Raw genomic sequence first — 22,337 nt, 5'->3', positions numbered from 1 at the left:
ACCAACCAAATCTATAGAAAATGAGTGGAATAATGATTATAAGTAAAATCATGTTGTTAATGATGGTGATGATCATGATGATAATGATGGTGTCCAAGATGAACTGAGGAAGGGCTCCTGGTCCAATGAAATGAAGGCTCTTCCAGTGAGTTGTGTCCACTCTTCCCTGTAAGTGTTTAGAGATTTCATAAATGGGACCCGAATGAATTATACAGCTTCAGGAATCCAAGGTGAGATCAGATCAGTAATGACCCCAAAGATGTCCAAGTGGGAATACCCTGGACCCGGGAAGGTGTCACCTTCTAGAACAGAGACACTGTGAGAATGTGCATGTTGGAAACAGGGTCCCCTTCCCACCAGTTTGCAGCGACAGATTCCTTATTTCTCTTGATCCCTGCCTGCATGATCTTTATCATTTCTATTTCTAACAACTTCTGCTCATCATTTTTCAGGTATTTCCTATGATGATACAAGCTGTCTCTATCAGTGGAGGCTCAGCATTTTCTGTGAATTCTTTGTAAAATCACCCACATTAAGGAAAATTTTGTTAAATCAGCCTCTGTTATAATTAAACACATTTTCCCACCAAAGCTTTCATTAAGCAAATTAAAATACAAACATATTTAAATAATATATTTCCAAATCACTTGTGATTGGAGAATGTATACATTTATACAATAAGGATGTTATATGTTATGGGGGGGGTGGCCAGCACCCTCTGACCACACTAACCAACCCCAACAAAGGACAGAGGGAGGTAGGAGTGAGGGATTCCTGTCAGGGTTGAGGTTTCCTTTCTAATGAGAAATTCCATGGTAGGAATTCTCACTCACCTCCCTCTGAACTCTGACATCACTGATAAAACTAGACTGAGAAAACAGATCAATCTCGCCAAAACCGGTTTGGCTCAGTAGATAGAGCGTCGGCCTGCGGACTGAAAGGTCCCAGGTTTGATTCCGGTCAAGGGCATGTACCTGGGTTGCGGGCACTTCCCTGGTGGGGGATGTGCAGGAGGCAGCTGATCGACGTTTTTCTCTCATCGATGTTTCTAACTCTCGATCTCTCTCTCTCTTCCTCTCTGTAAAAAAATCAATAAAATATATATTTTTTAAAAAAGATCAATCTCATTCCATCATCATTTCAACATGTGAATGATTCCGAGTTGTACACATACATAATCACTGTTTTTACATCTTGTCTTTTCTTCACTTAAAACCATGACTAGCCTGACCAGTATCACTCAGTGGCTCAGCATTGACCCATGAAACAGGAGGTCACAGTTCAATTCCCAGTCAAGGCACAAGCTCTGTCTTTGGGATGGATCCCTGGTAAGGGGCATGCAGGAGGCAGCCAATCAATGATTTTCTGTCACCATTATTGTTTCTATCTGTCTCTGTCTCTCTTCCTCTGTCTGAAATCAATAAAGACATTAAAATATTTAAAACCATGACTATTTCTGATGTAACTATTTGGTGTCTCTGCAATAGGCCATGAGCTTGCATAAAGGAAGAGTTTGCACACAAGTTGTAGACACAATAAAATAATTTCCAACATCAAGAATCAAGAATGTCCCATCTGCCTATTCTTGAGAGATAGTTTCTGGGATCAAAGAAACATCATAAATTAAGATAAAAGGTATTGAGACTGGCTGTCCTTTATCTTTTCTTTTTTATACAAAGGTAGAAATTATTTGTATGAAATTATGAAATAAATATTTGGAAATTGTAGATGCATTAGAATGTTCAGATTCAGAAATGGTCTGCGCAAATGCTAATCCCTTTTACATCTATTTTAAATGTGGCTGAGAAGGTAAAAGTGTAACCTGCTCATCTTGTCCATGTTTCTTCTTATGCTCAAAAAGGTAAGGCTGTGATCTGACCTGAATCCAATGAGTCTCATGACCCAGGTGGTCCCCTGTCCTTGACTTACATGCTGAGTGAGGTCAAGGGAAGAGATGCCTCCACAGGGACCCCAGAATGACCAGGAAAGCCTGACCTCAGGCCCTACACTTATAGGAAAGGCTTCCCCACATGCAAATATCTCTTCAAGCTCCAGGGTACATCCTCTCCTGGGCTGTGCAGGCTCACAACTCTCTCCACACACAGGGCTGAGGTCTCTGGGAAGGCAGAGCTGTGGTCTAGAAGAAGATGAGGCTGCTGGGTCTTCTCTTGTGCCTGCTGACAGCCCCCCAAGGTAAGGGTCTCAGGGGTCAGACAGGGGTCATGGGATGGCTGTGACTGCACTTGACTGGCAGGACTGATGCTCCTTGTCCCCAGGTGTCCAGTGCCAGGTGCAGCTGCAGAAGTCGGGCCCAGGACTGGTGAAGCCCTCTCAGACCCTCTCCCTCACCTGCTGTCTCTGGTTACTCCATCACCAGTGGGTCCTGCTGGAATTGGATCCACCAATACCCCAGGAATGGGCTGGAGTGGATGGGGTGCATACGTTATAATGGAGACACTACAGCCCTTCCCTCAAGAGCCGAACCTCCATCTCCATAGACATGTCCAAGAACCAGTTCTCCCTGCAGCTGAGCTCCGTGACCACTGAGGACATGGCCATGTATTACTGTGCAAGAGGCACAGTGAGGGGAAGTCAGTGTGAGCCCAGACACAAACCTCCCTGAGGGAGACAGGAGGCTCAGGATACCAGGATGCACTAAGCATACAAGGGGGCTCTCAGGACCAGCAGAGGGCCCAGGACAGAGACCTACCCAGCATAGAGACCAGACCCAGGAGCTTCTGTGGACTTGGTGGGGAAGAAAGTGTCTACCTCCTGGGCCCAGGGGTTTCCTCTCAAGGCTCAGCTGTCTCCACGGACACTTCCTTCTTTGTGGCTCTAGTTTCTCGTGGCCTTACTGCAGACACAAATGAGGGAGGGACACTGCCCATTTGCAGATGAGATACCACCATGCCTAGTGACCCTTTCTTCACTGAATTCCAGTATGTCCTTTTTCTTTCTTGACAAAGACCATCCTGACTGCTTTCCTCTCCCTGTGGTTGGAAACTTTCCCACCAAGAACAACCCCAGCACAGCTCAGGCCCCTGAGTGCTGAGCTCAGACTCTGTCCCCGACAAGCCCATATGCCTCCACTTCTCTCCTGCCTCCTCATAGGCCCACCTGCCCTTCAGGGGTTATGATCATCCAACGGGACCTCCACCCACAGGTGTGTGTCCATCTGACCACACATGACCATCTGGGTGCTCAGTGACTTGGGTGCATGTGGAAACCACCTCAGCAGAACCCACTGTTGCCTGCTGTCCTAGTTCTCACCGACTCAGACCTAGACCCTGAGCTCCACAGGCCTGGGGCCCTGCTCTACCACATTACCTATCACAGAAGACACTTTCAATCAATAAGGGACCACTTATGTCCCAGATTCAGCTCTGAACATGTCTGTATAATGTTAACGTGAAAAACCATTGAAACCTGTAAAGGATTTTGTGAGTTTATTTGAGCTAAACTGTCCACATATGCTGGAAAGCAGAACCTCAACGGATTGAGATAATGCTCCAGAGAATGGTGGGTTACATCTGTATTTATACATTACAATCAAAGGAAAGGGACGTACATGGGTCACATGAAATTCATTGGTGATAGATTAAGGAGGTGGGATAAAGCAAAGCGAGGAGACCTCTGGGATAGGGTAAAAAGTGAAATGATGAACATGTGCTTCTTTGACACAGATGGATACAGGATAGTTAACATACTTAACAGTTGGCAAATAACTTGATAACAATAACAATGAGAGAATGTCCTGGTGCCATTTGCTGTGCCCTGAGAGGTCTAGAAAAAAAGGGAAATTACAAGTTACCCAGTCATTTCACCTCTTAGAGGCAAAAAGACAAATGTGCTCAGTAAAGACCTAAGTTGATCTTTGTCAGGGAAAATAATGGCCTAGGACATGACTACCTACCATAACCTGTTTATAGTTAAGTATTTAATGTTCAGACCATCTTTTGTGGTTATTTTAGGTCTTTGAGTTTGTACAACTGCCATGCAGGCCTTCCCTGAACTAATCAGGTTAGAATATGACCCCTTTCAACCACACCACCATGAACACCCAGGTCCACCAATTTGTGGGAATTTGGGCTTCTAAATTCCACATGATGTTCCTGTGTTGCATGGAGGAAATTTCTAATTTTAAAATGTTCAGGTAAAGTTTTACTTTCATCAGTTTTACATGACATTGTACAATGGTATTTCCAGGAAAACTATGAAGACACAGAGGAGGGAGGTTTCCAGTCCCACAGGCCTGTGGGGAAGAGGGTGTTGGTGCCTCCCCAGGACTCAGATCACACTCACTGCTGCTCTCTGCAATGCACAGCGGGCAGGAGAGGCCCACATGCGCTGGCACCCTGAGGCCAGAGTCAGGTGGGCCACTCCTTCCTCCTTTCTGATTGAGTGCCACTGACTAGTCCGCCTACACACAGGGAAGGATGTTCTCCAGGATGCTCAGGTGTCACTAGCAGACAAGGAACCCTCACTCACAGCCCACAGCCACCCTGTGTGAAACAGGCAGGGTTGGGGGGTGAGGGGGGGTGCGCAGGGAGCATGCCATTGCCCTGAGCCCAACCTGTTTAGAGAAGGAGACCTTACCTAGGGACTGGGGGACACTTGGTGCTGAAGGGCACGATTGTGGGGAACTGACAGGAATTTGTCCTAAAGGAACCTGTGGCCAATGTCACTAATCCTGGGACAGGCGTCCACAGCGCAAGGCCAGCTGCTGACCAGGTCCCCTCTCCAGGCCTGAGTCTCAGACTCACTCAGGGCTGTTACAGACCTACAAGAACTGCACAGGACTCCAATATGTGGTGCTCAAGCTTTATTGCAGACGCTGCCAGTGAGCTGTCAGAGAGAGTGGTGTGAAAACATCCAAGGTGCACTCACCCTGGATATGGGACAGGACCCCTGCAGCCGCTCAGAAGTGTAGGTTTGAGCTCTGAGAGCGGGTTATGATGACTTTTTTTTAGGTGTTTCTTCATGTTGCCTGAGCTGTACAGTGGTTGGTAGGCTGACTTGCTGTTTAGTTTTTAACTTCCACTTCAGTGACTGGAGTGTCCTCGATAGCTCTCACATTACTGGCTACGCCAAAGAGGATTGCGGCTATGAGGGCAAGCAAGCGACCAAAAGCAATTCTCAAATACATCATTGACATAGGATTTGTCCTCACTGACCGAGTTCTTCTTGGAGGGGGTCCACTGTTCACACTCCCTCCGGCACCGTTATTTATGCACAGGGGAGGGTCCCAGCCTACATGGCAATGGCAGTTCCCTTGGTTGTTGCACACACCCCTGTGGTTACATTTGGAAGGAGGGCAGTCGTAGTTTATTTCTTCTATGGAAGAATTGCAGGAGCCCTTATAACAGAAGGCGTTATCACGACAGGGTGTACCAGTTCTCACAAAACCAACGTCGGTTGCTCCTGTTCCACGGTGTGTATCCAGTCCAAAACACCAGGTGTTTCGAAGGAGAGACTGATGGAAACTCACATGTTCCTGCATCCGAGGCATATGAGTGATGTTCACACACTGTAGGCGTCCACACAGATAGTCATCGCCATAACAACGGCCTGGATTGAACAGATGAGTAATTTTACAGTGTCCGAATCGGCTTCCCTGCCTATTAATTTCGTAGCAGTGTTTTGGAGCATTCAGCGCGCCTTCCCCAAAGATCTCCTTGCAGTGCACACTGCGGTCGGTACAATTGCCATGATAGCAGTAGCCGTCCTCGGTGCATGGGGTTCCATCTTGGAGATAAAAATTCCCAGGGCACCTCGTGTCCTCCCCCATGCAGTACTCCGGAAGGTCACAGATGTTCTGGATCGGTCTGCAGAGCGTCCCCGCAGGTGTGTAGGTGCAGTTTGTGCAGCATATTTCTCTGTTACAAATGCTTCCAGGTGTGAAGTAGCAGTTGGTTTCACAGCAGGTGTTGCTATAGCACTCACTGAAGGACCCACAGTCACACTGCTCTGTGTCTTCCACCTCAGAGTTTCCACATCGAGTGACTGTCAGGCTTTCGTTTACATGGACAAATTCAGTTAAGTAGAGGCATGCTGCATGGTTATCACTATAGGAGTTTTGTAGGTGTACCACAGAGCAGTTGCTAAAGGCATCTGTCAACACAGGGTACCTATTCATGATGCAGGTGGTCCTTCGCTGGCAAACACAAGACTTTTCATCAAAATCCAGACCCATTGTCCTCGCAACTTGCTGGGTGGCTATAACCGCCAACAATAATATATGCCTGTACAGGTGACCCACATAGACCAGACTCCTGGCTGAGCACAAACTGTTCCCAACGGGATTAAAATTAAGTTCATGGGGTGCATCTTTCAGCATCATTAAGCCTGTATAGGGCTTAAATGGAATATAAATTTTGGCCTGATAATTCTGAGCAAATGGACCTTGGGGCACCGCAAAGTTGTTCATATCAGCTGGATCCCTCTGATTATAAATGACCATGATGCTGATGTAGTACCTTATGTCAAGGCCTCGGAACATGGAGTCCATTAAACTCCCTAGATATACTAGGAATTTGATGTTTTCTGACATATTTGTGTACAGAGTATAAATGGAATTTGAACTCATGAGGCAGGCTTTCATGTTTCCTCTGTGGGATGCATAGAGCTTACTGCTGACCCTGGAGGCTGCACTGGTGTTCACGTTGGAGAGCAGGGCGTGCCTCTGTGCCTTGTATCCCAGCCTGGTCGTGGGTCCTGTGGCGTTGGTGTCAGCTAAGATCTGAGAAACGATGTGCTCAAACCTCTGGGAATCCTTGAGGGGTTTGATTTCATAGGCAAGGTCGTCCACCTTCATGATGCCTTCCAGGCCCCCATAGCACGTGTCCACGGTGACCATGGAGAGAGGGACGTCCTCCAGGTAGCCCAGGTAGTAACAGTCGAGAGGGAAAAAGGGGGAGTCCACCTGCAAGGCCCCCTGGTCATCCTGAGTCATCACCATCACCTGTCCAGGCCAAAAGAGTCTCTTGCGCCGCATGTGGAGGACGTGTCTCTGGCCCCCAAACCTCAGGCTGTAGGAGAGCCAGCCTGCTGCCCACACGGCTTTGCTGTGGTGCAGCTCCTTCCTGGGAATCACCACCTCGGAGGAGATGTAGCGCCAGGAGGGGCGACCTTGAGAACACTGGGCAGGAGCCATCACCACCCAGAGCCCAAGCAGCAAGAGGGGTGTCCTCAGGGTGACGGGGCCCCCAGCCAGCCTCATGCCCTTGATGGGGGAGAACCGTCGATGTGAATGGAGAGAGGGAAGGTCCTCAGTGAAGTTGGGTCCCCACCATCTGTGGTGGCCACTTCCTGCCAAGAGGATAGTGACAGAAAACCCACCCTGGCTGTGTTAGCTGAGGTAACAATGAAAGGGCGTGGCAGTGGGTGGGGCTGGGCATGCATCCAGCTGGGGTGGAGGTGGGGGAGGTGAGAGGCAGGTCTGAATGCTAAGGTGGAAATAAGAGAGAAGGAAGCAGGGCCGTGTCTCCCCTGCACACCTCAGGCTTCCCTCCAGCGACCTGCACACATGCTGTGTAGTTTCAGCAGTTTAAGTCCCTACAACCCCATTGGCTCTGTGAGCCTGCGTCACTTCCCAGGGGTCACTGTTTTCCTTTTTATGGGGCCTCTTCTCCCTAAGCCTCTGGCAGGCCAGCTGGGCTTTGTTAATTTTACCCTCATAGGTGTTGAAAGGCTTTAAATTGTAACTATATGTGTCTTCTTCTGGTTTGCAGCTAATTAGTTTCCGACCCTGAGCTCCTGCTGATTGCTGCTTGGAAGCTCTTTGGGGGCTAGTGAGGGAAGCGTCTCCCAGTCTCTACCTGAGGCTTCCTGGATGAGCATTTCCTTTTCCTCCTCCAGCTGGTGATGACGACGGGAAGGACTTCTGGCCCAGTGGGAGCCATGGGGTTGTTCCCTGGAGTCCTTCCCTGTGATTCTCTCCTGGCCTTTGAGAGATGCTTCATCCTCACGTGCTGACCAGCTCTCCCCTGAAGACACGGCAGGCCCCTGCGGGTGTCTAACGGGAGATGTTATGGAATGTGGGATTTATGAAATCGGCACAGAAGTGACAGTCAGATACTGTGAGGTTCGGGAAAGAGCCTTTAATTAAAGCAGCGCTGCTGGTTCAGGGGACTCTAAGATCCAGATGCTGAACTGCCTGGACAATGAGATTTCTCTACATATATTGAAGGAGTTAAAAAACAAAACAAAACAGGGAAGAGCCGAAACCGGTTTGGCTCAGTGGATAGAGTGTCGCCCTGCAGACTGAAAGGTCCCGGGTTCGATTCCGGTTAAGGGCATGTACCTGGGTTGCGGGCACATCCCCAGTAGGAGATGTGCAGGAGGCAGCTGATCGATGTTTCTCTCTCATCGATGTTTCTAACTCTCTATCTCTCTCCCTTCCTCTCTGTAAAAAAATCAATAAAATATATTTAAAAAAAAAAACAGGGAAGAGAAGCATTTATTGTGTTTAGCAGATATCTTGTAGAGAGCTTGCAGCCTTGAGCACAGCATAGCTCAGATAACCAGGAGACACCTGGCATGGGAGGAACTAAGGATAGACCAAACCTGTCTCTCACATTCTTTCACAAATGAAGTTAATTACAGATAGCAAGAGAGTGCAGTAGAAAGCAGGTTACTGGAACTAATTCAGATTGCTAGCCCCCCTCCCCCCGCCCCCCAAAATGTCTCATTTTCCCTATCATGTGAACCAGTATTTTACACATTTTTATCTAATTGTGCAGTGTCTTTAGGAGAGGATGGGAAATTCACTCACAGGTCGCGATAAGAATTGATGGTTGTTCTCCAGCACAGGGTGGCAATTGCCCTTTTATTAAAGGCTACAGTCACTTTTTGAGCATAATGTGGTCACGGGTGTATTTCCGGGGCTATACATTGAGTTCTCTGCTGCCCACATTGCTTTCCCACTGCAAGACTTCTGAGTCCTCCCACAGTGCTCACCTGCCCCTCATACTGTGATGCTGACAGACTCCTTCACCTCCTCTTCCGTTTCCACAGAGGGCGGCATGTGGGTACCTGAGCTGAAAAAGTCTAAATACATTCACCCTCCCTCTTGGATGCTGTGGATGGGCTGAGAAAGTCTGTCACTTCATGCTTGTGCAGCAGGAGACATGAGGTGTGGAGGCTGCAGGGTGCCAGCACCCTCGGGTACCCTGGTGGAGGGAGTAGCATCTGGCCTTTCAGCAGACTCTGATCTCCAGGAGGGGTGTCTTGGCTGGATGAACACTGGCAGCAAGAATGAAAGATGCCAGGTCTGTGAGATCTGGTACATGCCATGTCCTGGAAAGCCAGTAGAAACACTTTCTGCAACAGAATTTGGCTCCTCTGCAACAGATGTGCCTGTGTCCCTGAGAAGTACAGATACAAAGGAATTTGCAACTGAAAAGGAACTGCCCTTTCCAAGGAGGCTGGGACCCTGCAGGGTGCCACACCAGGGTTCCCGTGGGAGTGTCAGTAGTGGCACCTCCAGGGAGAATGTGGTCATTGACCCAAAGCCAGCCACCAATCCTGTGTCTGTGTTTGAGAGGCACTCTCTAGTGGTGACCACAAAAACACGTCTACCCGGACCCCAACGTGAGGAAGTGAGGTGCTCTGAGCCTGGATGGATACTGTCAGCCCTCCAGTGCTGGACAGCTAAGGCAGTACAGGGAGTATGTGTCCCTCCCAGCCTGTTGGTAGGATGGCCTTGGCCAGAAACCTCTGAGGCACTCACCCTGGACCATCGTGCCTACACCAAAGGTAACAAAATCTCAGACATATGCCGAAGCAATTTATTTTATTTATTTTATTGTTTTATTGCTTAAAGTATTACAAAGAGTATTACATATGTCTCCTTTTTTTTTTCCCCGCCCTTGACAATCCCCTGGCCTCCCCTACCCCCCAGTGTCTTATGTCCATTGGTTATGCTTATATGCATGCATACAAGTCCTTCGGTTGATCTCTTACCCTCCCCTCTTGCCCCCCAACCCTCTCCGGCCTTCCCGCTGTAGTTTGACAGTCTGTTCAAGGCTGCTCTGTCTATGTATCTATTTTTGTTCATAAGTTTATAATGGTCTTTATTATCCATAAATGAGTGAGATCATGTGGTATTTTTCCTTCATTGACTGGCTTATTTCACTTACAATAATGCCGAAGCAATTTCTTCACTGATACAGCTCCTAGGGCATTATAAACTAAAGAGAAAATACACAAATGGGCTACATCAAAATAAAAAGCTTCTGTATAGCAAAAGAAACCATCAACAAAACAACAAGAAAACCCACTGCATGGAAGAACATATTTTCCAATGTTATCACCGATAAGGGTTTAATCTCCATCAATTACAGGGAACTCATACAACTTAAAAAAAGAAAGATAAACAATCCAATAAAAAAATGGGCAAAGGACCTAAATAGACACTTTTCTTTTCTTTCCTTCTTCTTCTTCTTCTTCTTCTTCTTCTTCTTCTTCTTCTTCTTCTTCTTCTTCTTCTTCTTCTTCTTCTTCTTCTTTTTTCTGGCGAAATCTCGGTTTATTAGTGCGTTTGGTAAAATAGACACTTTTCAAAAGAGGACATTCAGAAAGCCAAGAGACATATGAAAACATGGACAAAGTCACTAATCATCTGAGAGATGCAAATCAAAACAATGAAGTACCATCTCACACCTGTCAGAATGGGTATTGTCAACAAATCAACAAACTACAAGTGCTGTAGAGGATGTGGAGAAAAAGGAACACTCGTGCACTGATGGTAGGAATGCAGACTGATGCAGCCACTATGGCAGACAGTATGGAGTTTCCTCAAAAAGTTAAAAATGGAACTCCCATTTGACCCAGTGATCCTACTTCTAGGAATATATCCCAAGAAACAAGAAACACCAATCAGAAAGGATATATGCACCCTTATGTTCATAGCAGCACAATTCACCATAGCTAAGATCTGGAAACAGCCTAAGTGCCCATCAGTAGATGAAAGGATTAGAAAACTATGGTACATCTACACAATGGAATACTATGCTGCTGTAAAAAAGAAGGTATTCTTACCATTTGCAACAGCATGAATGGAACTGGAGAGCATTATGCTAAGTAAAATAAGCCAGTCAATGAAAGAAAAATACCACATGCTCTCACTCATTTATCTATAATAAAGACCATTATAAACTGATGAACAAAAATAGATACAGAGGCAGAGAAGCATCGAACAGACTGTCAAACTACAGCGGGAAGGCTGGGGAGGCGGGGTGGTAAGAGATCAACCGAAGGACTTGTATGCATGCATATAAGCATAACCAATGGACACAAGACACTGGGGGGTAGGGGAGGCTAGGAGAAAGTCAAGGGGGAAATAAAAAGGAGACATATGTAATATTCTTTCTTTGTAATACTTTAAGTAATAAAACAAAATTAAAAAAAGAAAATCTCTATATCAGTAATATATCTATATCTATAAATAGCAACTATTATTTCAACACTGGCCACACCTGTTAAGATCAACAGTTCTCAGCCCTCTTAGTAGAAGTTCAAATTAGGAACTTGATCCCAACTTTGCTAGATTGCTACAAATTTTAAAAAATAATTGAATTAATAGTGAAAACCTCCCACCAAATTAAAGCCAAGGACCAAATGGACTCAAGGGTGAACTCTACCAGAATTTCAAATAGGACTTGATAACTTTCTATTAACTCTTCTTGATGTCTTCCAAGAATTAAGGAAAGAGACAACACTTCCAAACAGATTTCTTGAAGTGACCATTACACTCATATCAAAGTCAAGTAGAAACAAACAAAAATGACAGGTCAATATCCCTGATGAAATTACATGCAAAACCCTCAAAGATATGCTAGGAAACTAAACTGCACACAGAAAGGATCATTTACCAAGGTCAAGTGGGAAACCATCCTTGCATCCAAGGATGCATCAATGTACGTAAAACAGTAACTGTGCTACATCTCATCCACATAATGAAGGATAAAGTATACCGTCATATAAATAGATACAGAATAAAGCCTTTAAAATTGAAAATTGCTTCAGAATTAAAATTCTTAGCAGATTAGTTGTAGAAGTGATGGACCTCAATATACTAAAGGACACGTTTGAAAACCCCAGAAAGGCAACATGACCCACGGTGGGTGAAGGAGAGTGAGAGAAAGCCCCATCCAGGTGCCTCTGGACAGCACCCCTAGGTCCTCATCAAAACCCCAAGGAAGTAGGACTCTCAATCCTGGAAGCTGCCCCCAAAGGAATGGGGTCAGGGTGACGGGTCTCAGGAAAGGAGGGAGGAAGGGGAGTCAGGATGGAAGCCCTTGTGGCCAGCGTCCTTGATTCCTTTCCCATCTGGGGTGGCCCCGAGAATGACAAGGTCAGGCCTGCAGCCCAGGGTCTCAGCTGCACCCTTATAGACAGACTCCATGCAAATGGGGCTCTCCTCCTGCTCATAAAAGAGGGCCCTTGCCCGGCATGTTGGGGAGACACCCAGAACCCAAGTGCCTGAGACAGGACCCCAGTGGCTCCAGCATGGACTTGGTGCCAAGTTGTGTTTTCCTCCTTATTTCTCAAGGTCGTTCTCAGGAGTGGGGAGTGCTGAGACCTGTGCCTGTGCATGTTGGTGCTTCCATGTGATTCTTAGTCCACCTTGTGTCTCTGTGTTTGCAGGTGTCCAGTGTGAGGTGCAGCTGGTGGAGTGCGGGGGAGGCCTGGTGCAGCCTGGGGGGGGGTGTCTCTGAGACTCTCCTGTGCAGCCTCTGGATTCACCTTCAGTAGCTACAGGATGCACTGGGTCCGCCAGGCTCCAGGGAAGGGGCTGGAGTGGGTTTCTGCTATTAGTAGTAATGGTGGTAGCACATACTACGCCAAAGCTGTGAAGGGCCGCTTCACCATCTCCAGAGACAACGCCAAGAACACGCTGTATCTGCAAATGAGCAACCTGAGACCCGAGGACAGGGCCATGTATTACTGTGCAAGAGACATAGTGAGGGGAAGTCAGTGTGAGCCCAGACACAAACCTCCCTGAGGGAGACAGCAGGACTGCATTGCAGGGAGCGTCCAGGACACCAGAGGGCGCTCAGGACCAGTAAACCCAGGATCCCAGCTCAGAGGCTGTCCCTGGAGGGTTGTGCAGGCTTTCTATTGGAGTCAATGCTTTCTTCCCTCCTGGCGTCTCAGGGGCAGTTCTTGCTTCCTTCTTTGTGTCTTTAATTAGAGTCTCTGCAATAAAAAAGCAGGAAGTGGCTATGTTTCAGATCTGGTCAACTTCTCATCTGGGCCCTTCCTGTCACCATGTCCCTGATGGTCACTCTCTGGTTTGACAAGGAAAACATTGTAGGGATTCCTGCCCCCTCACTGAGACCTAAGTCCACCACCCTCCACACAGTGCTGAGTGGGATCACGGAGTCCAGGCCCCAAAACTCACCTGAGGGTGAAAAGCCCTTCGCTCTGCCCCAGAAGGTGCCCTTTGGGGGCAGTTAGCCTCTTGCCTCTCACTGACATGGCTGCAGATGGAGGTTCAGCGTCTGACTCCTGTGGACGCTGCCCCTCTGTGAGCCTGGAAGATGGACTCAACTCCCAGTATGTCCCCTGATAGAGGCAGGAAGGAGGCCTAGTGATTGTCCCTGTCATAGGCCTGCGGGGCCCTGCTCCCTGTGGGTCTCAGAACATGGTCCCAGGAGACGTGTCCCAACACCTATCCTGCTTCCCCTGGGGAACCACCTTCATGCTGAGAACCTTTTGAAGGGATACATGGTCCCACACACCTCTGCTGTGCCTCCAGCTCCACAGACACCACCCCATCCTCACCCTCTGTCCACTGCCGCCCACACTCATTCCATGGGGCTTGCACAGGATGTCCCGTGTGGCCGTGTCTGCCCTCTCCTTCCCCCCTGTTAGGTGTTGCTTTAAATGAACCCCCCTCTCAATCTGGACTGCTGCCTCCTAATCACTTGCCTGCCTGCCTCCCTGATTGCCCCTAACTGCTTCTGCCTGCCAGTCTCTTACATCATCCCCTCATGCCCATCTCCTGTGCCAGGCCCTCTCTGAGACGCCAGGGCCAGGGCCATTCAGGCGACATGAAGTGACCTCACCACCTGCCGAGCCCACGTGCAGTGCCCACATGTGGTGTCAGTCTGTGTGGTTCCCTCCTGTGCTAGGTGGAGACACAGCTGAGCACTGACCTAGGTCCACTTCCAACAGCTCACACCTGTGCTGAGGGAACCTCCAGGGGACCCTGAGCTTCAGAGCATCATGGTGGACATGCCCATAGCTATTGATGTCAGAGGGAAGTGAGGGAAGGGCTGGGGCCCGGTCATCTATGATGTTGCTAAAGTCTTGCTGACCAGAGCCCAGGTACACAGGGAGCTCTGTGAATCCAAACAGTGCAGGAACAGCCCAGCTAGCATGGCTCAGTGGTTGAGCATCAACCTATGAACCAGGAGGTCACTGTTCCATTCCTGGTCAGGGCACATGTTCTGGTTGCTGGCATCATCTCCAGTATGGGGCAGTCAAACAATGATTGTCTCTCATCATTGATGTTTCTCTCTCTCTTCTTTCCTGTCCCTCTAATAGTAAATGAAAATATCCTCAATGGATGATTAAAAAAATAAGAGCTATATCTACATATGTATTTGTATCTATATCTATATATGTATCTATATTTATATATGCATCTATGTCATCTATATCTGTATCTATATTTATATCTACTAGAGGCCTGGTGCACAAAATTCAGCCACTGGTGGGGGGGGGCTCCCTCAGCCCCGCCTGCACCCTCTCCAATCTGAGAAACCTTTGGGGGAATTCCGACTGCGGGTTTAGACTGATCCTACAGGGATGTCCTGCAATCAGACATTCCTTTCACATTCTGGAACTGCTGGCTCCTAACCACTCACCTGCCTGATCGCCCCTTAACTGCTCCCCTGCAAACCTGATTGATTCCTAACTACTCCCCTGCTGGCCTGATCAGCACAACTACCCTCCCCTGCCAGCCATCTTGTGGTGGCCATCTTGTGGTAGCCTTCTTGTGACTAAATGGGGCAGCCATCTTGTGATTATATGGTGTTGGCCATATTGTGATGATGTGAGGGCATTACGCGAGGGCACAAGAGCCACTTAGGCTTTAATTATTATAAATATCTATATTATATTTATCTATATTTGTATCTATATCTATATCTATGTCTATATGTATCTACATCTATACCTATCTGTATCTATATCTATCTATATCTATATCTATATCTATATCTATATCTATATCTATATCTATATCTATATCTATATCTATATCTATATCTATATCTATATCTATATCTATATCTATATCAATATCTATATCTATACCTATATTTATATCTATCTATATCTATATCTATATCTATATCTATATCTATATCTATATCTATATCTATATATCCCAGCAGAGGCACATTTATTTTCTCCTTAAGGAGACAATAAAGCAGTCAAATATCTATAATAATAATCTATAATAATAAAAGGATAACATGTAAATTGACCAAATGACCAAATATCAGAACAACCGTTCAGAAACCTTCCGGACGACCACGCTACGACACGAACTGGCACCAGGCCCACCAATGCTGGTGTGATGCAATGATTGGGGGCTCAGAGATCGCGCCATGATCGTCCCACAGAGGGAGGCCCAGGCCATCTTCTGCAGGGCAATTGATGGGGGGGCACCATGATCTATCTATATCGATATATATAACTATATTTATATATATATATCTTACGTATAATCTATATCTATGTCATCTATATCTATATCCATCTATCTATCTATATCCATGAGAGCAGATCCTCATTGATATTATCCCTAAGGAGTCACTGATTGTGCCCACATCCTACTTCCTGACCATCTCCTGCATCATAACCCCTGGTGTGGAAGAAGAGATCCCTGGGAACGGTGACCAGGACCCCAAAAAAGGGACTGGTTCTCTGAGGGCACAGGCAGCACCTCCTTCCAAGAGAAGCCCCAGAGACCAGGACCTCCCTCACCTCTTGCCTTTTGTATGTGCATACACCTCCCATATGCAAATGCCCACAAGGCCACCAGACACACACACACACAGTTGGCGTCCACTTAAATTCAGGGCCTCCTCACCCTCAAGAATACTTTCTGGGGGAAGAGGACTTCACCTGCAAGACATGACTCCCATGTGGCTCTTCTTCTTCCTGCTGTCAGCTCCCAGCTGTGAGTGACTCAGGGCTTAGACGTGAGGAGGTGGGGACCCTGCATCGAGCTCAGAACTCACTGTGTTCTCTCTGTCCCAGGTGTCCTGTCCCAGGTGCAGCTGCAGGAGTCGGGCTCAGGACTGGTGAAGCCCTCGCAGACCCTCTCCCTCCCCTGCACTGTGTCGGGGGGGCTAATTCACCAGCAGTGACTACTGGATCTGGATCCGCCAGCCCCCAGGGAAAGGTTTTCAGTGGATAGGGTACTGGACAGGGGGCACAAGCTACAACCCAGCCTTCCACGGCCGCATCTCCATCACTGCTGACACAGCCAGGAACCAGTTCTCCCTGCAGCTGAGCTCCGTGACCATCGAGGACACGGCTGTGTATTACTGTGCGAGACACACTGAGAGGAAGCCAGTGTGAACCCAGACACTAACCTCCTGAGGGAAACAGCAGGGCTAGGTTTCAAGGGGCGCCCAGACAGCAGGGGGCGCTAAGGACCCGCAGCCCCAGGGGCAGTGGCAGAGGGAGGTGGGGAGGGAAAGGCCTTCATGTTGGGGGCAGGGATTTCCTCTCAAGCTCTCAGCTGCCTCCAGGGAAGGCTCTTCCTTTTCATGTTCTCAGTGCAGACAACAGTGAAGAAGGGACATGTGTTTGCAGGTGACAGCGACAAGGACTCTCCTTCACGAAGGCTCCTTCACAAATTCTAAAAGTGGCTTTTTCACTGTCTTTTCAACGTTTCGATGATGAGTGTGAACTCCACGGGTGGGTTTCTGGGGTTGGGCTGTGTGTACAGCTCTGTCTCCCTCCCTGGGGGTCACATCTCCCTCAGTGTCTGACTCTCATGTGCCCTCCCCCGCCTGGCTCCAGGGAGATCACAGGGCCCTCCCTCTGCTGAAAGGCCTGAGCTCACTCAGGGCTGGTGGACCTCACCCATCCTCTCTGGGTCCACATTGATCCCCAGAAGAGCTGTCAGCTCAGTGCACCAAACATAGGGAGTCCCACATCCATGCACACTTGGGGCCCCTGCTGTCCATCAGGAAGCAGTGCTAACCCCACAGTGGTAACAGGTTACCCTGAGGCTGGGATGTGCATCATCAAACTCCTCCTCCACCTTTCCTCCTGGATCCAAGGTTTTCTGGCTTCACTTTGGTGAGATGTGCATCGGGAGCATGTTGGAAGCCAAGGAGCGTCCATGGGACTCCCTGCATCCATACTGTCCTCTTAAAACTTGCCCAGGAAACACAGAGTCACACAGACACATAGGCAAACACACAGAGTCACACACACACGCAGTCACACACACTCAAACAGTCACATACACAGTCACACACAGTCACAAACCATAAGATACACAGACACACAGAGTTACAAACACAGTCACACACATAGTCACAGGAACACACACACAGTCACACACTCGTTTCTGGAAAAGACATGCATTCACTCATGAGCAATAATACAAAACTGTTCATGTCTTTATACACTGTACTTTATGAATTCTATATTAGAAAATGGGGTTATCCCTAGCTGATTTAGCTCAGTGGATAAAGCGCCGGCCTGCAGAATGAAGTGTCCTGGGTTTCATTCTGGTCAAGCGCACATACCCCAGTGGGTGACGTGCAGGAAGCAGCCAACCAGTGATTCTCTCTCATCATTGATGTTTCTATCTCTCGCTCCCTCTCCCTTCCTCTCTGAAATCAATAAAGAAATATTTCTTTTTAATTGTTTAAAAATAAAAAATAGGGTTATATTTCATTCTCTTGAATGTCATATGAAACATACGAAATAAATTTGAGGTCTGCAAGCAACTATTATTTCAACACTGGCCACACCTGTTAAGATCAACAGTTCTCAGCCCTCTTAGTAGAAGCTCCAATTAGGAACTTGATCCCAACTTTGCTAGATTGCTACAAATTTTAAAAAATAATTGAATTAATAGTGAAAACCTCCCACCAAATTAAAGCCAAGGACCAAATGGACTCAAGGGTGAATTCTACCAGAATTTCAAATAGGACTTGATAACTTTCTATTAACTCTTCTTGATGTCTTCCAAGAATTAAGGAAAGAGACAACACTTCCAAACAGATTTCTTGAAGTGACCATTACACTCATATCAAAGTCTAGTAGAAACATACAAAAATGACAGGTCAATATCCCTGATGAAATTACATGCAAAACCCTCAAAGATATGCTAGGAAACTAAACTGCACACAGAAAGGATCATTTACCAAGGTCAAGTGGGAAACCATCCTTGCATCCAAGGATGCATCAATGTACGTAAAACAGTAACTGTGTTAAATCTCATCCACATAATGAAGGATAAAGTATACCGTCATATAAATAGATACAGAATAAAGCCTTTAAAATTGAAAATTGCTTCAGAATTAAAATTCTTAGCAGATTAGTTGTAGAAGCGATGGACCTCAATATACTAAAGGCCATGTTTGAAAAGCCAACAAGTGACATCATGCTACACAGAGAAAATTTCAAAGCTTTTCTTCCTACATCAGGACCAAGACAAGGGCTCCCCTGTGACTACTTCTATTCGTTAAAACTAGAAGTCCTTCTCAGAATAATTAGGCAAGAAAAGGAAACTTCAAATGTCTAAATAAGAAAGAAACCAGTTAAAATGTTTCTCCTTATCTGTAAGCAGATGACAGGATCTTGTACATAGAAAACCCTAAACACAGTATAGAAGCTGATAGAACTAGAATTCAGGAAAGATGGAAGATACAAAGCCAACACACAAATGGCTTGTGCCCCTGCACCCTCTCAACAGAGTGTCTTCATGGCTCTAGGAAACATGTGGGCTGTTTCAGAGGAAAGTGAGGGAAGAAAACTTGAACTGGCTACACAACAAGGAGATGACAACCTAATGAATCAAGAGCCTTGGTCATGTGCGTCCTCGGTCTTGGTTAATCCCCCATCATGTTCCCAGTTAGCTCCCCACCCCCAGTGTGGCTCTGGATGAGGTGTAGGTTCCAGTTGAACCCCATAACGTGGCACAGTGGTCACAGGGTCACATGCAGACATCAGGTATCCAATAACAAGATTTTCATAACCTAAACTAAATTATTTCCAACACCTTTCCCATACACACCTGATCATGAAGGAGGTTCTTCTATGTCCAAGACATGAAATTCAATCGATAACAGAGTCTAGAGAAAAAACACAACAAAGGAGGCCGTGCAGCTGCTACACGTCCAGCACCAAACTGCCCTGAGGGAATAGGACCCGGGAGCTCAGTCTGTGTCTCTCTAGTTCATGTTTCTGGTTCCCAGGGACCCTCACAGACACTACGCTCTCCCCAACACTTGGTCCACTGGCTCTAGGCGCACACTTGTCTTAGTTTATCCTCTGATCACTTTGTAAGTGAAACCGTGTCAAATGGGACTTCTGGTCTCTTGAACACGAACCTCCTGCAACAAATGAGGACTGTAAGTGCTGAAGGACAATTGAGTAACCATCAAGGTTGAATTCTGAACTAACTGAAAACATATTTCAAAAATGCAATAATCCATGCTGGTGTGGCACAGTGGTTGAGCTTCGATCTATGATTCCATTACTGGTCAGGGCACATACCTGGGTTGTGGGCTTGATTCGCAGTCATGACCACACAAGAGGCAGCCGATCAATGATTCTCCTTCATCATTAATGTTTCTATCTGTCTCTCCCTCTCCCTTCCTCTCTGAAATGTATAAAATGTAATATATATTAAAACAAATGAATGACAAGGTTGTGGGTTTGATTCCAAGTCTTGACAGATATGGGAGGCAAATGATAAATATGTTCCCTGCCATCAATGTCTCTCCCTTTCTCACCGTCTTTCACTGTTCAATATTTCTCTCTTATCTTTCTCTCTCTCTCTCTCTCTCTCTCTCTCTCTCTCTCTACACTCTCTCTCTCTTTCTCTCTCTCTCCCTCTCTCCTATCCATTTCTCTAAAAGTCAATGAAAATATCCTCAAGTAAGGATAAAGAAAACAATCTCTATATCTATCTATATCTATATCTATATCTATATCTATATCTATATCTATATCTATATCTATATCTATATCGTCTATCTACAAATGCATCTATAGTTAAAATATATATATATCTAAAAAATATCTAAATCAATTTCTATCCATATCCATATCTATATCTATATCTATATCTATCTCTATCTCTATCTCTACCTCTATCTCTATCATCTCTATCTCTCTATCTCTATCTCTATCTCTATCTCTATCTCTATCTCTATCTCTATATCTATAAATCTATATCTATCTATATTCATGGAAACAGAGCCTCATTGGTTTTATCCCTAAGGAGTCACTGATTGTTCCCACATCCTACTTCCTGACCACCTCCTGCAGCATAGTCCCTGCTGTGGAAGAAGAGGTCCCTGGGCACAGTGACTAGGACCACAAGGAGGCCCTGGTTCTCTGAGAGCACAGTCAGCACCTCCTTCCAGGAGAAGCCCCAGAGACCAGGACCTCCTTCACCTCTTGCCCTTTGTATGTGCAGACACCTCCCATATGCAAATGCCCAATCGGCCACCACACACACACACACACAGTTAGCATCCACTTAAATGCATGACCTCCTCACCCTGGAGAATACTTTCTGGAGGACGAGGACCTCACATGCAAGACATGACTCCCATGTGGCTCTTCCTCTTCCTGCTGTCAGCTCCCAGATGTGAGTATCTCAGGGCTTAGACTTGAGGAGATAGGGATCCTGCATCTGAGCCCAGGACTCACTGTGTTCTCTCCATTGCAGGTGTTCTGTCTCAGCTGCAGCTGCAGGAGTCGGGCCCAGGAGTGGTGAAGCCCTCGCAGACCCTCTCCCTCACCTGCTCTGTCTCTGGTTACTCCATCACAACCAGTGGTTACTGCTGGCATTGGATCCGCCAGCCCCCAGGGAAGAGGCTGGAGTGGATTGCGATTATATGTTATGATGGGAGCACTAACTACAGCCCCTCCTTCAAGAGCCAAACCTCCATCACCCGAGAGACATCCAAGAACCAGTTCTCCCTGCAGCTGAGCTCGGTAACCACTGAGGACATGGCCATGTATTACTGTGCAAGAGGCACAGTGAGGGGAAGTCAGTGTGAGCCCAGACACTAACCTCCCTGAGGAGACAGCAGGGCTGGGCTGCAGGGAGCATCCAGGACACCAGGGAGCGCTCAGGACCAGCAAACCCAGGGTCCCAGCTCAGCTGCTGTCCCTGGAGGGTTGTGCAGGCTTCCTATTGGGGTCAATGTTTTCTTCACTCCTAGCGTCCCTGGGTCAGGGCCTGCTTCCTTCTTTGTGTCTTTAATTAAATTCTCTGCAGGAAAAAGCAAGAAGTGGCTGTGTTTCAGATCTGGTTGACTTCTCATCTGGAGCCTTCCTGTCACCAGGTCCCTGATGTTTGGGGATTCATTGTAGGGATTGCTGTCCACTCACTGAGAGTGATGTCCCCCACCTTCCATGCAGTGCTGAGAGAGGCACACGGAGTCCAGGCCCCAAACTTCACCTGAGGGTGATCAGCCCTTGCTGTACTCCTGGAGGAGCCCTTTGGTGGCAGTTAGCTGATTGCTCCTCACTGGCATGGCTGCTTATGGAGGTTTAGGGTCTGACCTCTGTGGGCGCTGCCTCTCTGTGTGCCTTGGAGGTCCAATGATGGGCCCTGTCACAGCCCTCCTGAGCCCTGTTCCCTGTGGGTCTCAGAACCTGGTCCCAGGAGACGTGTCCCAACACCAGTCCCGCTTCCCCTGGGGAACCACCAGCATCCTGAGAACCTGTTGAAGGGAGACATGGTCCCACCCACCTCTGCTGTGCCTCCAGCTCCGCAGACACCATCCCACACTCACCCTCTGTCCTCTGCCACCCACACTCTCATCCATGGGGCCTGTATAGGAATCCCATGCGGTTGTGCTCTGCCCTCTCCTTCCCACTTGGTAGATTTTGCCTTAATTGCAGCCCCACGTCATCCCTTCATGCCCATCTCCTGTACCAGGCCCTCCCTGAGACACCAGGGCAAGGGCCACTCAGTTGGCCTGAAACAGGCCTTATCCATCCTGCTGAACACACATGCAGTGTCCATGTATGATGTCAGTCTGTGCAGGTCCCTCCTGTGTCAGGTGGAGACACTGCTGAGCATTAACCTAGGAGCACTTCCAACAGCT

The 22,337-nt window shown here is 47.4% G+C and overlaps 1 protein-coding gene and 1 gene segment (V, D, J or C); one reads left to right on the top strand and one right to left on the bottom strand.

Annotated features, from left to right (window-relative positions):
• The first annotated feature begins 2,104 nt into the window (after nt 1-2,104).
• On the top strand, nt 2,105-21,957 carry LOC132225724 (Ig heavy chain V region 1B43-like). The segment is given in 3 exon segments: nt 2,105-2,193; nt 20,948-21,249; nt 21,880-21,957. Coding segments are annotated over 3 exon segments (426 nt in total).
• Nucleotides 5,024-7,219, bottom strand: LOC132225674 (disintegrin and metalloproteinase domain-containing protein 21-like). Its single transcript, XM_059680711.1, has one exon. The coding sequence runs from the start codon at nt 7,217-7,219 to the stop codon at nt 5,024-5,026; it is 2,196 nt and encodes a 731-aa protein (XP_059536694.1).
• Nucleotides 21,958-22,337: the final 380 nt, after the last annotated feature.

The sequence above is a fragment of the Myotis daubentonii genome, assembly GCF_963259705.1.
Source record: "Myotis daubentonii chromosome 1 unlocalized genomic scaffold, mMyoDau2.1 SUPER_1_unloc_1, whole genome shotgun sequence".
In the NCBI taxonomy this organism is placed as follows: Eukaryota; Metazoa; Chordata; class Mammalia; order Chiroptera; family Vespertilionidae; genus Myotis; species Myotis daubentonii.
Note: the sequence above shows the minus strand (reverse complement) of the source record. Positions and strands in the feature narration are given on the sequence as shown.